Genomic DNA, 19,712 nt, shown 5'->3' on the forward strand with positions numbered 1-19,712 from the left:
TTGTGTGGCAAGTTCAATCATACTCTATGCCCAGGGAAGTCGAGAAATTTTCCAACCCGAAAAATTCCTAGACCGGACCGGGAATCGAACCCAGCCACCTCCAGCATGGTCTTGCTTTGTAGCTGCGCCTTTACCAGCTGAGCTAAGGGAGGCCCCACAACCCGCACTTAGTCTTTCTTAATCTAGCGCAGTTTAGCACCAAACGGAATGTTATTATTACTGATGGGTTCCAAATTTATTTACCTTTCCGTACGTACCGTACCGTGAAAAAGAGAAACCAATCGTTGAGATATTGTTAAAAGTCTAACACTGCTTCTTGGCGCCAAACTCGGCCTACGGATTCTAAACTCACTTCGGCCTATCGGATGAAGATAAAAATTGATTCGGTCGGAGCGCTTCTTTTGTTTTTGGGAATAATGGGTGCAAACCTTCACACCACGCGTTCTCCTTGACTTCGTTCCGTAGCTTAATAACTAAAGTATCGTACCAAACGCATAATTTACTGGTTAAAATGAATTTATTTGAAGTTTTCTGCTCGATAGGCCCAAAATGGGCGATTAGGCCGAAGTAGTTCTCTACCCTATATGGGGGTGACATTTGTGTCATAGATGTGGTTTATTGGTGAAACGATTATTTAATAAAAAAAAAAGAGCGATCCAAAGTCCGCGATCAGGAAAGTTTACACGGAAAACAAAATAGCCCATCGGTTAAGTTCAGAGTCACACATTGTTGGGATATTGCTAAGTGATTCGCTAGGAGTGTTTCTTTTGTTTTTGAGAACAATCGACGTAAATATGCATAGTTTGCGCTCGTATAGCTTTAGGAGTGTAACGAAACAAACGTTCAATTGATATGTTCAACGTGCACATATCAATTGAACGTTTATTTCATTGATTTGATTGATGTTTTATACTCGATAGAACGGAAATAGGCGATTAAAGGGTGGAACGGTAAAAAATTGGTCAAATATAATTAAGTGCACACTGTGCAGTGCAGTGTTCTTTTTAAAGTTCAACGGCTACAAAATACAGAAATATTATTGTATTAGGCTGCCGACTGTCCAAATACGAACTGCCGGGCTTTGATGCAGAACGCCAATTTGCTTTGAACTGTTTCTAATTTTCAACTATTTTTTCTTTCTAGTTTTCTTGAGGTTTCGCTTATCGATTGCAAATATTTTTCGATTGGGCGCAGCTCCGGCCAGTTTGGAGGGTTGTTATCCTTGGGTACAACTTGGACGTTGTTGGCGGTATACCATTTATGAGCCATTTCCCCGTAGTGACAGGAAGCGAGGTCTTTCCAAAACAGCACGGAATAACTGTATTTCTTCAAAAAAGGCAACAGACGTTTTTTCAAACATTCCTTTACATAAATATCGTGGTTAACAGTTCCAATTGTCACGAAAATCGTGATTCGTCGCCAAACCAAGTATTTTCGGGAACTTTTTCTGCTTAAACTTATCTTGAACCTGTCCTTTCCGGTAGCCGTGTCGAACTCTTGACCTGGAAGCTGCTTGAAATCTGCCTTCGCGTCCATCGTCCATTATGATGCAATCAAACTTGGTCAACAATGTCGTGTACAACTTACGTGCTCTTGCATTGGACGTGGTGTTTTGCCTATCAGCTCGATTGGGTTTCACTGTAGCCTTGTATGTTGAAAGTCCGGGTCGTTCCTTGGCTGTTTGTGGTGTTGTGTGAGATATTCCCAGCTTCTTTCCGACATCTCTGACGAAAAGGTTAGGATTACACTTCAAAACGCTGGCCACTTTTCTACCGGTCACTGATCCTAGTTTCCTAGCAGTCATCAGACGTTCCCAAACACTTTAATAACGTTTGCCAAGCTTGCGTAGGGAAAATTAGGATTTTGCTTGTGCGCGAGCATAATTTTGATACACTGTTCCTCTTGCTTCGCCGCCATTTTGACAACTGAATGGTAAATGGGAATAACAAAATAGAGGCAACATTCCGTACTCACATACCTACAAAAAAGGGATGTTCAAGTTGTTTTTAAGTGCACGATTGATTAAAATACACCAAATTTTAGTCGACCAATTTTTGACCGTCCCACCCTTTACGACGAAGTAGAGCTCTACCCTACATGAGATTAGCACAAGACATCTTTTTCTCGATGTCTAGCACCTGAAGTCAATTATCTAGAGCTGTGATTTTTAAATAAAAAAACTTAAAAAAAGGCCATCTAAAATATCACGAGTTTGTTTTTCCATATCCAATAGAATCTAGAAGACGTTTTTAAAGAATATTCACCTTATCAGTTCTGTTAGTTATTCACCAAAGGCTTTCTCCGATTGCTATAATATTGTTTTTGTTGACAATCCTCTCTGAGCTGTATCCCTGTGTTGCTAGATCAACAGATCCTGGTTGGGAAAACCATTAAAAAAAAATCAATAAATTTACCGTTTTCGGCTAGATCCAATCAAAAGTGCAATATTCAGGCTTCTAGAGAAATCTCCATTTACGAATCTATAATGTGAAACAATATGAAAAATTCGTAAATGTAGATTTTTATCAGAGCGTTAAGTATACATAGGTATTGTAGAAAGATTTAATCTATTAATTTTAACAGTTTATTATTAACCTTATTGACTAACAATTAGTAAGATGCAGAAGGTAACGTGACCAAAAGTCTGATTAAGAATCTGAGTAACGACACAAACCAACGAATTTAGGAATGTCCGAAACAGAACAGTATATTGTAATACATTATTCTTACGTCCAAGTGTTTTTGTCGCAATTCGTTACGGTGTGTACGTTCGGTTGTATATGTACTTGTTTTAACCAAGCAGTAGTTTAGTAGGAGTGGCAGAATGTGAAACGAGCATGGTCAGTTATACAGTAACAATGCAGAAAGATTTGCCAAAACATACAAATCCAGTGTAATTTGAATCAACTTAGGAATAACGATGTGCAACCATCATACCGGTAGAGACGAGAGAATGAAACCGATGTAACTACTACAGTGTCCAATTTGCTTCAAATATCCGTCTGTATTAGAATTGAATTTAACAAAGCGAATCAATTCACGCGAATCGGAATTTTACTAACCAAATATACATGTCGTACTAGCTTTTATTCGATATTCGCTAAGGAAATTTACCATCTAGATAGTGAAATCAATTAGCATTGTATGGCATCAATTAAACACACAACCAAACACACACCCTGCATGCAGTATCAAAAATCGCCAATCATCAACAAAAATCAAGAGAATCTGACAATGAAAAACCTGAGTGTGTTACCTCTTCCGTTCAAATTAGCAACTAAGGATATTGAAAACAATTCAACCACACGAATAGAGCGACACTCATTTAGATTTTAAGTGCTAAAGCGTGGAAATAAACCTATTTTACCGAAAAATTAAACGCTTGTTGGTTTTATTGCTTTGGCGAAACTAGGGCCGGATAGCTTTGTTTATCGTTTGGACATCGGAATCGATTGCGGTCGGACCACACTTTCAAAACAGACCCCCGTGTTTAGGCTACTTTGTTTTCGGACTCACACATTGTAGGCTAGCTAGGTTCGCGTTCGTTTGCAAGTAGGAGGCTTTGGCCAGTAAGACCGACAAGCGTTCAATTTTTGCTCTGGAATCCAACTCGCAGTAGACCTAGACGTAGACTTAGAATCCTAATTCTCAGTCTCTCTTTCTATCTCTGTGTCTGTTGTCTCTTTCTCTCTCTCTCTTTCTCTCTATGTGTATTTCTCTTTCATGCTGTCCCACGTGTGCAGTCGAGGTCAAGTAAGGTCCCGAAGCAGGTCGAAGAAATGATCGATGAAAAGTGTAGGAACCTGAACAAAACCGGCGTCCCCAAGGGCAGTGCGTTGCACCTGGCCCAGTGGATGAAGGGGCAGCTGGACAAACAGGTAGTGGAGTCCGATCCAATCGATTCCGATCCCGAAGTGGCGATCGAAGAGTGGTCTGTTGAACAGGTTGCGACTCGATCCAAGGAGTTGAAGTTGGTCGATACCGATGGAAATCTTTGCAAAACAATGAATGGGTCAGGGTCGAACCTCAAGTTGACCGATGCACATCTAGAGGATGGATCCACGTACGATGGAGATGATGACAATAGGAGTGTGTCGAAGAGTACCACCTCGGATAGCCAGGTAAGTGTTGGAGACGTGAATGTGATGAGGATTTCATTTATCGTTACCCTTTGATTTAGATAACTGTTCGCTCGAGTCCCCTCAGCAATAAAGTAGACACAATCTCCGTCTGTCGGCAGTGCCACAAAAACTGCAAAAGTCGTATGAACTCACCTAGCAGTAACTCGTTAACCGTTCAGCATAGTCAAACTTCGTCCACGCGGTGTTGCGTGTCTTCCTCGACGACCACCAGCAGTCTGAACAAAAGCGCGAATTCCACCTCCAGCATTTCTTCCACCAGTACTCTAACAATGCACAGCAAATCACCCACGAAAGCGGAAGAACTTCACGCAACCACTGCGTTGCCAGAAACTCCAGAATCTTCTCACAAGGCTTCACACAAGCATCATCCTCCAGCAGCGCTCAGCCTCAATAACTACAAGACCAAGTGCCAAACGCCCTGTCACTGCAAGTGTACCCCAAAAGACTTCGAGAAGACTACCATCAGTCCGGATGAGGTGCTTCACGAACGAGTCAAAATACTGAAGAATGTAAACGAAGTTAACGCTAATACAGGTTCTACCAAGCTCAATGGACACCACACCACCACGCACGAACTGCGTACCAGTAGATGTGATAGTAGCAAATGTGATTCCACCGATAACAATAACATCGAAGACTGGTCGTTGATGTTGATCGGTCTGGCCCAGATAAACCCGGCGGCATCTCTCGTTCATATGGACCCTTTCGAAGCAGTACCTACGATCTCGGTAGTGCCACCAACTCCGGATGCTCTAAACAGCAACAACAAGTACTCAATGTCCCTTAATTGGAGCGACTCGAACCGGCTTCAGCTGGGAATGATCAACGAAGACAACGGTGCTGAATACGATGAGTATTCACCGGATAACTCACCGGAGGACGAAGTAGCTGAACCTCCGTATCGTGCACTGAGCACCGGAATGAAACGATACGGAACATTGTCCAGTTTGGAACGGGTGCCGTCGGATGAAACAGATGACAAGACTTACAATTCTTCGGAGGAAGATTCCGAAAATGGTAAGATCATTACTTTAAATATATCTTCCACATCCGAACGTATAAGTTAAATTTTTCGTAGATATCAAAATCGTCACCAAGGAGGTCTACGACGATAACGCACAAACGTTCCTAAATTGGACGGCCCGGGCGGGAAGCTTCATCGAAGAGTCTCGCGCCTTCATCGATCGGTATCTTGGCCGAGGTAACACTGCCGACGATGACGACGTGACCAAAGAAGATGCCAATGCTGAAGAAGATCCCATCGAAGGCGAAACATCGGTGACCTCCGGTGAGGAGGTGTGGGGAACTCCAACGAGCGGAGGCGAAAACGACGACATGCAAATCTTCGGCAGTATCGAACAAACGCACTCGGTAATTATCATCATCATCATCATGCTTTTTCTGTTGCATCTCGTTGAGATGAACCTTTGCTAATGAACCGTCCAATCCCAAGTCGCCGACCAAGTCCTCATCGTCCTACACCGGAGACGACGACACCGAACTGATGATGGACGAACTGCTGATGGCACCGCCGATGACTGCCAGTGCCGTGCGGGGTCTACTGCCAAGGTACCTGTAGCTCGTTCGTATTTCATATTTGGTAGATAGAGAGGGCTTGTTTCAGTTTTCCTAGAATCTAGACTAGACCCAATAGTCTACATTTAGGTGCTAGGAATAGTCATAGCCCAGTGGATTTCCTTAGAATGTAGCATATAGATAGACACATCAATATCCAATTGTTCCTTTCTTTCTTGTGTTTGTTGGATTCTTTTTGAATGACGAAAAACTCATATGTATCATAACGTGTAGACGAAAGCTAGAACCACTGTTTGAAGAGGAAAGTGAGAGTTACGAAGAATCGGATGACGATAGTAAGCCACTGAGTGGACGTGATAAACAGGTAGGATGTGATAAATACACTCTGTAATGCTGTTTTTTTAGACTTTATTGTTATCAGTATTATAAGTTACCATTCGAACTTTGATTGTAGTGCAACGTTATTTTCTTAATCATTCTATTCAGGGGTTTAGTGTAGTTTGAAATGATATGACATTTTACAAGCACGTTTCAGTCGTTCCAGTTACAGCATTGCGAAATATGCATCCCGTGTTGCAAGTCTGAGAATCGTAAAACGCTTCTTTTGTCCGCTTTGACAGGATTGGCTTTAATTTAGTCACTATAATCATGGACGTCTGGAGATGGGAGCCGATTTGAACCCGAACTATTCCAAAATGGAAGTTTCTGTTTTTAATTAGTCGGAAAGGAGAAGTATTGTGATCGAGACAAATTTAATCAACCGAGAGTACTATTATGTTAGATAATAGTTTTGACATAACTCTTTTTCAAAAAAAAAACATCAGTATGAGTAATGCCAAGGCCATAAAGATTATAGGGACGATCTGCCTAATTTTGTCCAATGCACACATTCTGAAATATAGCATTAGTGATCAATGTTCCATTAGCATCCAATAACGAAAAGAAAAGATAAAAAACAGCAGATGTTTATCGATGAACAGAATCTTTAGATCCAAAGGCCGACAATAGAATCATTTCCTCCACTTATTGACTTTTTTCACAGATCAAATGAAAACCTGACAGATGCATCGCAAATGTGCACCGTTAACCGGTAACGAATTGAATAACGATCGTTAATTTCTGCATTGTTAAATCATTCGCTGATTTTAGTTTTATGGATTTGAATACTACACACTTAGTTTTTTTTCTACCGAGCTCGGTTGTGCAAATCTCGGCAACAAAAAGTTTTACTGAGATCTCAGCAAACATTTCATTTGTTTGCTGAGATTCAGCTAAGCATTATTCGAGACTCAGCAATCAAATGTCACTTTTGCTGAGATCTCAAAAAAACTTATTTTTGCCGAGATTTACACAGCCAAGCTCAGTAGAAAAAACTAAGTGTGTAGGATAAAATCTGCACGACACACTGATTAACGGTCTTTGAATGATGGTAGTTCAATGAATGAAGTTATAACCTGAAATAACATTTTCGGGAATGTGATAAACAAGGTGCTATTACCATAGAGGTAACTCTAAGACTAGAAGGTCCCAAAGAAACGTGCTCAACTTTTTGGCTCAACTCTGGTACTCTCTTCGGTCCCACGCTAATCAATGCACCCTTCGAAACATAGGAAAATCCACGAACCCCTCATTTTATCTGTCAAACTTTCATAGCGAATCAAAACAAACATCGTGTAGTACTAGAATTTCGACTAGAATGGGGTTTCCACCGGTTGCTATTACTGAGCCATTTTTTCAAACCTTCATGTTGACGGAATATCGAAGCAACCTGTTGATTTTGCCGTTGAATCTGAATATGCCTCTGTACCAAAACGACAAATCCCATACACGGTAAGAAAAAAGTACCCAACGGCCAGATCACTTTTACCTACTTTTGACTAGTTTGCCTCCGTTTCTCCTTCTAATGTTGTCAAAAACGGAGGAGCAAAACCACCCAACAGAGGTAGTAAAGTGTAGGAACCCAACTTTTAGTATAATCATATTTACCTACTTTTTGGGTACAACTAACTTACTTTTGGGTAGAAAGCTAGTGGTAAATTCCATACGAATTGCACACCGGTATATAAAAACTTTTTTGACGCTCAACCTACGTTGGGGTTCCTGCACTATACTGCCAATATGAGTGAAGAGAACTTACTTTTGGGTACTTTTTTTTTTCTTACCGTGTGAGTATCAAAACGTCAAAATCGAAGAAATGTTGGATTCAAACTGAATATAGGGGGTACGACAGCTGTTGAATAAGCTTGGTAATAAATGCGAAAGTTGTCACTAAATGTTGCCAAAATCAGGAGCTTAAAAGGGACCCATAATACTGCGTCACCGTCAAGCGGGACCCTCAAAGCTGCTTCAACGTCAGCGTCAGCGTTAAATTTGAATCTGATCAAAATTGACGGACTGACACAGCGTCGATGCGTAGTCGCCAAGTAGAGATATCGGTAGAAAAGCAGCTTGACGTGCGTTACACCTGTCATTTGACGGACGAACCCCTTCGTCAACACTGACGGTGACGCAGTATTGTGGATCCCGCTTCGCTGAGTCAGTCCGTCAATTTTGAATAGATTCAATGGTGACGGTGATGCCAACCTAACGATTTAGGTAGAAACTAACGATTTTAAATTGGCTCACTACTTGACTAGCCTATTGGTCCCAAGCAAATCGATTAACGTACCCCATTCTAGTCTACATTCTAGTAAACACACAATGTTTGTTTTGATTCGCTATTAAAGTTTGACAGATAAAATGAAGGGTTAGTGAATTTTCTTATGTTTCGAGGGGTGAATCGATTAGCTTGGGACCGAAGGATAAGAGTACTAGAGCTGAGCCAAAAAGTTGAGCCCGTTTCTTCGGAACCTACTAGTCTTGGAGTTACTTCTATGGTGATGCCGCATTGTAGGTACCGCTTTACTGTACCAAAATATTTTTTTTTTGATTTTGGGTAAGCGCTGAACACAATGCATGACATGGCACAATAAATTGCTGGCAAGAGTAAATTTTTAATACACGAAAATCCGTTTGACAACCCGCAATGAGCGCGTTGCGACAAAAGTGGCAAAAGTTTTGAAAAACCGGTGCAGTTGAGCGGCAACCAGATAAGTGTTCAAGTGGATTAACCAGAACGTTCAAGATGTAATCAAAATAATCATCCAACGTCGTATTAAGTAGTCAGAACCACCTTGGCCAGATCCGTACATGTTCCGGGTACCCCCTGGGAAGTGTCCAGATTATACTTAAAACTACATCTTCATGCGACACAACTACAAGAGAATTCAACAACAAGGTTATTGGTAACCAAATTAAGTACTCAGGACCACGGTCCTTCTTGCACCTACATCCACATGCGATACATTAAAACTACAATAAAGTTAAAAAAAATAAGGTCATTGTTGGCCAAACTAAGTACTCAGGACCACGTTGGTCAGATCCGGAACATGCAGATGCGACACATCAAACTTAAATAAAATTTAAAAAATATGGTAATTGGAGACCACACGAAGTACTCAGGACCACGTTGTCCAGATCCGGACATGTTCCGGGTACCCCCGGGGAAGTGGTGAGATTATTCTTGGACCTACACCCTCATGCCAATCAAACTACAAGAAAATTCAAAAATAAAGTCACTGATGACGAAACTAAATACTCAGGGCCACGTTGTCCAGATCCGGACATGTTCCGGGTACCCCCGGGGTAGTGGCCAGATCCTTCTTAAACCTACATCCTCATGCGATACATCAAACTACAAAATATTTTAAAAATATGGTCATTGGTGGAAAAATTAAGTAGTCAGGACCAGTTTGAGCAAATCTGGACATGTTCCAGGTACCCTCGGGGAAGTGGTCAGATTCTTATTGAACCTACATTCTCATGCGACACAACAAACTACTAGAAAAAGAAAAAAATAAGGTCATTGGTGGCCAAATTAAGTACTCAGGGCCACGTTTGCCAGATCTGGACATATTCCGGGTACCCCCGGGGAAGTTGGCAGATTCTTGTTGAACCTACACCCTCAAGGGACACATAACACTACAAGAGAATTCAAATGACAGACATTTTATAACCTTATAACCTCATAAAAATCAGTTAGCTTACGTACAGTGCAAGTGAAAAATAAGTTTTTGCGCGCATTGTGGGTAGGAATTCGGCAAAGCGCATTGGCATAGCGGTAACCGGAATTTTAGTAATACGCATTTGCCGCTGTGCCGCTGTCATTGTGTTCGACTCTTCAACGTTAACGTCGTGGAATTTATCTAAAGCTTCGACGTTTTAATGTTAACGCGCTAAATTCGCTTAGATGCTTATTAACGGTTACCGACGCTTAGAGATGAACTAGCCTAAGGCTAAAAATCTCTTTAATAAAGAATTTAAAAAAAAGGTTATCGACACTAACTTTCTGGTTAACGGTACAATCCCAGTTGAGGAAGATGGGATTTTCAGAAACGAAAAATCTCTGATCACGTCTGCTCCACAAGAGAAATAAAGACGTAGGTATCGGCAGGCAAACATACTTTTGAATATAAAAACCAATGCATCCATACAATATTGAAAAACGCTCCATAAAAAACATCCAAATGATCTATAAAACATCGGAGAAAATCCCTAAACAAGTGTTGATGATCCATAAATAATATCAATACTATCAATATTTTATGTGAAATTTAGCAACACAATTGTAAAAATGTACCGCTAAATTTCTAAAGAATGAGCATTGAAATTGTACGAATTACCCATAAACATATTGCAATTGATCCATAACACATTCTAAAGAAAGTGATCCATAGAAAATCAAGATTGCGCACCTAAAAATATTGCCATGTTCGGATTAATGAAAGCAACTTCCTCAGAGCAGCCTCGTTTTGGACAGCTTGAAGCTGAAAAAGGTTTTATTAAACTAATATAAAGTCTAAAACAATCTTAATGCTCATAATGCAACCTATTTCAGCTTCAAGCTGTCCAAAACGAGACTGCTCTGAGGAAGTTGCTTTCATTAATCCGAATATTCTTGAAGAACAACATCGGATATAACCTCAAAATGCCAGAGGAATCAACACCACCGTTGAGTGAAGAATAGAACAGTGATCGAAACTGTACGCTTTGTGAAGGCCATGACCACGTACATAGATGATATGGTCCAGCGTGATGTCTGCGATTTCTGGACCCATTATGGTTGTGCTGGTAAGACAGCAGCTGTAAAGGAGGTTCCGTAGACGTGCTCGAAGTGCACACATATGCTGAAGGTGCCGAAAGGAACCAAGAAGTCTGTCCCAAAGAAACCACCTAGCAGAAAGAATAGTGCGAGGAGTGATGCCGGATCCGAATTTGGAAAAGGAAGTACCAATGAGGTCAGCCTGGAGGAATCCCTAGACCAGTTGCAGCAGAAGAAAAGTGCAAAGGAGAAAGCGCTGGAGGAAGAGAAATTCCTCCATGAAAAGCGATAGGAGGCTGAGCGGGAGATTTTTAAAACCTAGAGTTATCTTCCGTCACTCTTTCAACAAAGATTTGACTAGATTAAGGATTTAGGGATTCAATTATTATTTTGGTTAAGCACGCAAACGATGTAGAATGATCCATTTATTATTATTATTATTTATCTTTATTAGGGAGGCTTTCAGCCTTGGGCTGGTTCGCCTAATGATCCATTTACTAGTTACTTAGGGTAAATCAAGTATATAGCGTTTAGGAAAAAATTTTAGATTACCAAATTTTAGGATCAAATACTAGATACTTCAAGATTAAGCAAATATCTAGTTATTAAATTCTATATTTTCACGAACTCCTCCTTCAACTAACCTTCTTCAGTAGCTAGTTCACTACAAATCACTACTAATTAAACGGTAGGTATAGTAACAAATTTAGGCAATTAACTTGATTTAGCTGTAAAACGTGTTCAAGATGGTTTGGATAAGCTCACAGTTCCGTTGAACCAAACGTGACGTCTGTCATTTCTGACACCGACCGTTACCATAGCTCTCCGAATCTCCCACAGGGTTGTCGCTGGGTTTGGCGGTACAGGGTTATCCCGATATTCCGAACAGTCATGATCCATAAATTAGACGTATTTTATTCATGTTTTGGACACTATATTATTAATTTTGATCCATAAACCTCTACCTAAAATAAACGGGCAGAACAAAATTCTAAGTAGATATGCAATGGAGTAATTTTTCAAGCTTTATGGATCAACGTTTAAAAGTTTAAAAAGTTTAAGGTTCATTGATAAATGTTTTATGGATCAATTGCAATATATTTATAGGTTATTCATACAATTTAAATGCTCATTCTTTAGAAATTAGCAGTACATTTTTACAATTGTGTTGCTAAATTTCACATAAAATATTGATAATAATGATATTTTTTTATGGATCATCCACAGTTTTTTACGGATTTTCTCAGATGTTTTATGGATCATTTGGATGTTTTTAATAGAACGTTTTTCTATATTTTATGAATCGTTTTATCAATTCTAAAGGTGCATACTTAGGGCTGCCGTATCGGCCCATCGGATGCTGGGATCGATATCTAGGATCCAGGTGTCGAGACGTCTCCCAGGTGACAGTGATTAGCACTAGATTGCGGATCAGAGACAGATGGAAAATAAGTATGAATGGGAAAAAAAAATAGGAAACCCATGTTCTAAATCTCGCAACAATTATCCTCTCGTTGATGGAGCGCATAAATGTGCTAGTTTACTAGCTCAACCAGCAAAACCAACAAGCATGAATTTCTATTGTTCCTGAAATCTAATGCTGGTAGATGCTGATGCACTTAATAATATAGGCAATAGGCATGATGCATAAATTGACGTATATTATTCATATTTTGGACACTAAATATTTTTAAATTTTGATCCATAAACCTTGAAAAACTGCTCCATTATTGCGTAGCTACTTAGATAACCATTCGCATTCCATTCATTTTGGCTAAAAAATGTTTTATTAAATTATGTGATAATAAGATATTATGATGATATTTTGTATGTGTACAGAACAAGAAAAGATTGTAAAGTTTGTGTGCAATCAACTCCTCCAACAAAAAAAGCGTAAATAATATTTAACCCGGCTTCAAGAGAAAGCCGTGTAGTGATTATTGGATAACCAGGAAAAGGTTGAATAAACGCCTTTCAAGTTCACACACAACTAAACAGCAGGATAACAGGTGAATAGAAGTGTTAATTGATGTGCAATAAAAGCTTGTCCCAACCGTCACAACAGCTATAAATTGCTAACAAGTTCGCCAAATTTGCTTGTATAGCGGTTGAGTAAAGATTGCCTCATATCGTATAACGTTTGAATACAGCTTGAGGCTGTATAAATGAAATGAGTAAAGCGTTAACATTGTGAAAATTGTTCGTTGGGCAAGGGCTAAAATGTTTTCTTTTGATTACTGAAAAAATCCTGTTCTCCTAGTTTGCAATTGTCAGGACTAGGATTCGATGCAGTAGATCCTATTCCAGTAACGCACCACGAAAAGCTGATTTACCAGGGGGTTTGAAATGATAAAAATGGACAACAAGGAACGAACTCACCAAGTTTAGCCAATTGAATCTAAAAGCAGCTTGACATGTGTTGATGTATTGCTGACGGTTCGCTTGACGAAGACCACCATCAACTAGTCTGATTTGTGGTAGAGCTTGCACGGATTGTCTTCCTTTGGTTTGAGATAAAAGATCTTTGAATGAAGTCGATTTTTGATGTGCATTGGCAAGCCTTTTCGTGGTCAATAGCCAGGTTCAGAGCTGTAACTCAACGATGAGACGAATGATGGGACGCTGAGGGCCCATGTTGGTTATACGTGGCTTCGGAACAACTTGTCAGCGGCAAATAACAGGGACGTAGAACTAGATAGCATGAGATGCAGCTCTTGCAGGCTCTTTTCTGTCTTATTGAACTCGCTGAGGAACTAGGAATCGTATCCTGGACATGGTGTCGACCAGATCAGCAACTGATTATAGAAAAAAAAATTAAAGGAAAAAACATAATAGGGAGTGTTAAGAAAAAGAAAAATGTTCAAAAAGTATTATAACTTGAAAACGTTGATCAAGACAATGTTCGCGATGAAGTTGCAGGAGCTGAAACGAACTTTAAGAAAAAATACACTGAAAGAAAACATCAATTTTAATCCACGGTGTTAAAAAAAAAGTTGACTATCTCGATGAACATACAAAATTTTTCATTTTGTTTTTTGTGTGAAGAAAGCTGAAGTTATGTCTTGTCAAGTAAAGTGTAACAAATGGATAAATGATTTTATATAGGGGAAATGAATGTAATGTCGGCCTAAATGCCCCTAATTTGGGCCCATACATGAATTCAGCAATTGACTAAATTTTCAATAGCGACTAAAAATATCTTGATAAAATTGATAAACAGCAGATTTTTAGCGATGGGTCCAATCACAGATTCACATTACATCCATTTCCCCTACATTATTTTTTTGTATCGAATTTTGTAACAGATTAAAATCACACATTTGTGAGTAAAATAATTCCAAACATGGTTTCTACGCGTAATTTCCATTAAATAAGCCAAGTCCAAGCGTTTCCCAACTTATTACGGATTTCAAAAGCAGAATTTTTTTTAAAATAATTTTAGACGTTTTTCGGATATAAGTTATGATTTTCCATAGTTGAAATCTAAATAACAAACATTTCATTTTCAGACATCACCTATCAGACTTATCCGTTTCATTTTAGATGCGACCAAAGCTATCGAATGCTATCTGTATCTGTCGTACCGGGCTGTTACGTGTAGAAAAGGAACAGCATTTTATTAGAATTCAATTTCAAATAACGTTGGATTTTATTTAGCTTTAGGTTTATTTCATAGAAACTCAGATCATTCAAATATTATATTGTGGGTACATCATTAGAACTAGGGAATGTAGCACGATTACATATCAAACTAATTTGTTTTAGTTGTTTAGCATAAGATTTACGTCAGTGTTCACTCGGCTGTCGGCAGAAGCAGACCACTCGCAATGTGTGTCACGCGATCGTCTGTTTACTCGGCAGCAACTATTGTGTGGTCCTCCTCATTGTTTTTCATCAGCAGTTCTTTCAGTCGATCCATTCACACTGGGCCAGGAACCGAAATTAGCAAGACAAAACCTCTAGCGCATTGGGTTTGCATTATATTGAATTGATGTCTTTGGCAAAGTTTCTCTGTTTAACATGCACGTTCATCTGGTTATGGAAATTAGTTCCAATTTACCCCGCATAGATGGTGCTGCGATACTAACTTTCTTATTTCGCATGATAGAGATTTTCTGTCTTCGGCAAAGTTGTAGAACATAAAATAATATATAAAAATGCCGAAAAACTCAAAGTTCTAGGTCTTCAAATAACAAAGAAATAGTGAATATTCTAAAATTTAACTGAAATTTACGTTTTTTGTATTATTTTCCATACAAACGAGAAATCCTTCATTTTTAACGCCGTCTATCTTTTAAGTCGAATAATTTGCATGTTTTGATGAAGAGTTCCCAATATTTTGGGTCGATACAAGAGAAATACGTAGACGAGACGTATTCCATCGACTTTTGCTGACCTCTGACCCAGTGATGACAATGCAGAAACAGTTTCTTCAAACCGATAAAGAGCAATTTCCAGGACCCGTGAAAATACTGTTGCAATCATCGACATTGCAAGATAACAGGTAGTTGTAAGAATTAAAACAAAAATAATTACTATGAATTACTATGCATGAAGAAGCTTTGTGCATACATTAGTACCAGCGTTCGCCAACGTGCAGCCTGCGAAACATAAGAGACATATTCCATCGTTTCCATCGCACGCAGCCAGCAAGCCGTGCATTGGCGAACGCTAATTGAATAAACATTGTAGTCTATGAATTCAGATATCTCAAATATATAAAATAATATGTTCGGTAAACTTTCACCTTTGATTGATGATAAATGGTACATTTCAGAAGCTAAACAACTTTTTGCTAATACTTGCTACTTTTTGAGAAACCGGATTATGAAAATCATGGTAATTTTCACTATTTTGGCTAATATTTCGCTTGTATCGACCCAAAATATTGGGAACTCTTATTCAAAACTTGCAAATTATTCGACTTAAAAGATAGACGGCGTTAAAAATGAAGGATTTCTCGTGTGTATGGAAAATAGTACAAAAAATGTAAATTTCAGTTAAATTTTACAATATTCACTAGGGGAATTTACGTATTCTCGGCAACCTAAGCAGCGACCTTCTTTCTATAGCCTTTTTCTCTAAGGAACGCACACATATGCAGTATTGGTTTGTTTACAATCTTTTGCTGCCAGCTGCTCTAACAATTTCAGTCGAAAGAATTGTCGAAAACTGTTTTGAAACGCTTTTACAAAGCTCCAATCTTCTCTACTGAGAGCGAGTATTGTCGGCAACCAGTTTTTCTTCGGCAAGCGTTCCATTTGAACTGCATGTAAATCTGCTGTTCTATTATCGGCAACTCGAAATCAGCTACAATTTGTAGTGCGTGTGTTTCATTTCAAGAAAACCCTGCTAGATTGCTTTTTCTCAGTGGTAAAAATATAATCAAATTGAAGCTGAAAGCATAAAGAATTGTTTGCATGCATTCAGCGAAGTGTTTTCGTAAGAAAATCCAGTGAAAATAGTGTTTCAATTTGGGTTGCCGAAAATATTATTTTGGTCGTACTAAAGCTGAGGTCAATATCTTTATGGATTTCACTCCAGTAGTAGGAGTAGGAGTGCCGCTTTAATCCATCTGTAAGAACGTAGGCCGACGGTTTAAGTGGGGTTCTTTCGGACAGATAGTAAACTATCGCGTTTGGTTGTCTACCATACTGAAATTATATTTAGGGTAGGATGGTGCAAAACGCACCGTTTAAGCAAAATCGTCAATTGCTGGCGTATGGAAACTAAAATCAAGAAGAAAGTAATGGTGTATGGTGCATTACCATGTTTTCTACGAAGATCAATTGATTTCGAACTACAAAACGATGAATTTTCATGATTTTCAAGGTTTTTTATAAATTGGTTCCAAAATGATAGCGAGGCAAAACGCCTGATTTATGATGATCTGACACCTGATGATTATTCCTTTATGTTACATCAGAAATAAGGTCTCATTAGAGTGTTAAACTGTGATTCATTAAGTAAAACATCTAAAAAATATCCGAAAAGCGAATTCGCTCAATTTTTGCGATATATTCTGTTAAAAGCTTAATTTTCAGTCGACGATTTTAACAACTGCACAATTCGAAAAAGTAGTGTACATTTCTGTTCAATATAATGCACATAAATGGAGCGTCACATATCATATACGTTTACATTATATATCATCTTAAGTTCTAACACATTTCATGCAATGTAGCAAATATTGTATACAAAAGCCCATCTTTGTAAACAACATTGTTTGCAAGTTGCTCGGTTGCGTGAGATGAAATACAAGTTTACGTGAATGAATGTTTACATCACAAATAAAATTCAGAATTTTTATCTGTGTGTGTCATATTTTGCACAAAATACTATTTTTTAAGGGAACCAGTAGGTCAATATATGATTTTATGATCAAGAATTATTTGTGAAACCTCCAGTTAAAAACAAATACAACCCGTTAGCCGGAAAATGCATCTGAGGGAAAGTTATCGCTGTTTTTCTTTTCTTTTTTTTTTCTTTGGTTTGTTTTTTCCGTCGATCTTGTTTTCCGTGCTGAGCACCAATGCTACCGACGTGCCAGGAAGGCAGCTCCCACACCTGGACCCTACCTATCGACCCATCAACTCATGAACCGGGGACCAACGGCTTTACTTCCCATCCGAAGGAAGGCGTGATCAGAGATGTTATGCCTCAAGAACATCCCGGCGGCGCCAACTGGGATTGAACCCAGGCCTGCTGGGGTGAGAGGTAATCACGCTTATCACTACACCACCGGCGCCGTTATCGCTGTTTTTCTATAAGTGGGCATTTTACCCAACACCGTTCGAAAAATTCATGTAAATTTTTGCGAGATATAGTGCACATAAAATTAACGCTAGATTTGGCATAATTTTACGCGATATTTCGTGTAAATTTAAGCGCAATATCGCATAAATTAGCAATATTGTATACAAGTTTGTAAACGATTTCACTGTTTATGCCAAGTTTAGCTCAGAATTAAACGAAAAGAGACGTGAGACGAATGGATAGTGTATGATGAAGTGCCAGTTACGTAACTGATTTGATAGTCTGTGTCGGATACGCCACACATCCATGATTTCCTTCTCATTTTCTTCGCGGTAATAGATGATGCATGAATTCCAATTATGCCATTGTTGAATGTCTTAATATTGTGGGACAAACTGATTCTATTTACAGCATACTCGACAGAAGTCGACGAAGCCAGAGACGTAACCCACGGGATGATATCCACAATGTCTGGTTGATTGCACACCGCTGATAGAAGGCTATTCCATATCTGGCTCCATTTAATCATTCGATGGTTTGGGGGTTGATTGCGAACAATAAACTTGAAGACGGCCTCTACTGCAAATTTTCATGTAACTGTCCAATGATTGTATACAACCAAAGGAATGAAGATTTTCAATTACACCATCTGTTAGCCTTGTAACATCTGAACTACACTTTTTGATTTAGGTAGGGGCTTACAACAGTTGTTGAACTTTTTATCCATGTTTAACATATGATTTGCTTGTTGACCTTGGAAAGCTCGGAAACTGAATTGAATTGGCAAAGAATTATAGCAAGTAAGTAAACCAGTGCAATGGTACCTATCATCCTTGTAATTGTTAGTTGATGACATTTATGTATGAAGAATAAGTAAATATTGTTTCAGACACTAGTAGAATTTGAAATAAACCTGCTTGTGTTTGTCATATACACACAACTGACCAGTACGATAGACACATATTAACCATACACTACGAGAAACTTATTTTGATTTCGATGCCCTGAGACTGACACTTATGATATAATATTCAAACATGAAAAAAGTGAAATTTAATTCAATCGAATGTATTTGTATTGGTTACTTTCAACAATATGACCTTGTCTACAATAATGTAAAAAATATGTTCTGCTGTTTGAAATTCGCAATAGCTTGATAACGACCTGGGAAAAAGTGCTTAAAGCTAATTTAATAGCTAAACATGCTAGGAACAAAAAAATCTAAAAAATTTATTTAAGCATTTTCCATGTTTCATTCTCTACCACATCAAACTTTAGGACATAACTTCAGTTTTCTTCACACACAAAAAGAAAAAAATAAAATCAACTTTTTTTTTAATGGATTTAAAATGACTTTTTCTCTCAGTGTATTTTTATTAGAGTTCGTCTAAGCCACTACAACTTCTTTTGAATCGTCGTTTTTTTTCATCTAATTAACCATTTTCAAGTAGCGATTTTAAAACAAAATGTATTATCTTCATACGCCCTTGTTAAAAACGTATGCTCTAAAAGTAGTCATATTTTAACGTAATCTTAGGGAGCTACACATGTGCAATGTTCCATTCAAATCGGAAAGAGTCGAGCCGTTTTGAGCTATAAATGCTCAATATCAAGAATCCACGACTGTCTCTATTTTGTAACCTGACACTTGATTTAATTAATTGGAAAGGGAAGACGTCATTTTCATGGTTTTCCTAGGGTAAATCAAACCCTCACTACGACGCTGTCAATAGATTTTTTTCTGGAACTTCGAGTAATTGTTGAGACCTCGGATTAGGGGAACTATTCGAGTTGAAGGTTAATGAATAAAAATTACGATTCCGGAAATGAAACATTTCTTGAAGGGCACTATTGACGGAATCCATTTCCGTACACTTTGTTTTGCCACTTTGCATTTTCACGGGCACACCTCTGACGATCTACTTAATGCACAAAGTTCAAAATGAATCTATAGGTCTGCTACAAACAAGCAAGCATCTCATTTAATGTTCAGATCTGTATGACTTCTGGATGGCAAGATCAGTGTCAGTGAAAAGGTGAACTGACTGGATTCCACGAACTTTCACCCTAACACCATTCTAAACATTTCAAGCTCTTGGACATAAAAAAGCATTTGCATGATTCTAAGATTAAGAACA

General features: G+C 38.6%; 1 protein-coding gene across 2 annotated transcripts in view; it reads left to right on the forward strand.

Annotated features, from left to right (window-relative positions):
- Positions 1 to 19,712, forward strand: part of PsGEF (Protostome-specific GEF) — a 188,682-nt gene that overhangs the window by 149,511 nt on the left and 19,459 nt on the right. For both annotated transcript variants that reach the window (XM_065236692.1, XM_065236701.1), the window contains exons 13-17: positions 3,744 to 4,121; positions 4,181 to 5,159; positions 5,221 to 5,513; positions 5,596 to 5,711; positions 5,952 to 6,042. In XM_065236692.1, coding sequence (XP_065092764.1) covers positions 3,744 to 4,121; positions 4,181 to 5,159; positions 5,221 to 5,513; positions 5,596 to 5,711; positions 5,952 to 6,042 — 1,857 coding nt within the window. The remainder of the gene's footprint in view (positions 1 to 3,743; positions 4,122 to 4,180; positions 5,160 to 5,220; positions 5,514 to 5,595; positions 5,712 to 5,951; positions 6,043 to 19,712) is intronic.

This window comes from Ochlerotatus camptorhynchus, unplaced genomic scaffold, assembly GCF_037179485.1.
Source record: "Ochlerotatus camptorhynchus isolate MF236.1 unplaced genomic scaffold, CSIRO-AGI_Acam_v1.1 ptg000041l, whole genome shotgun sequence".
Classification (NCBI taxonomy): domain Eukaryota; kingdom Metazoa; phylum Arthropoda; class Insecta; order Diptera; family Culicidae; genus Ochlerotatus; species Ochlerotatus camptorhynchus.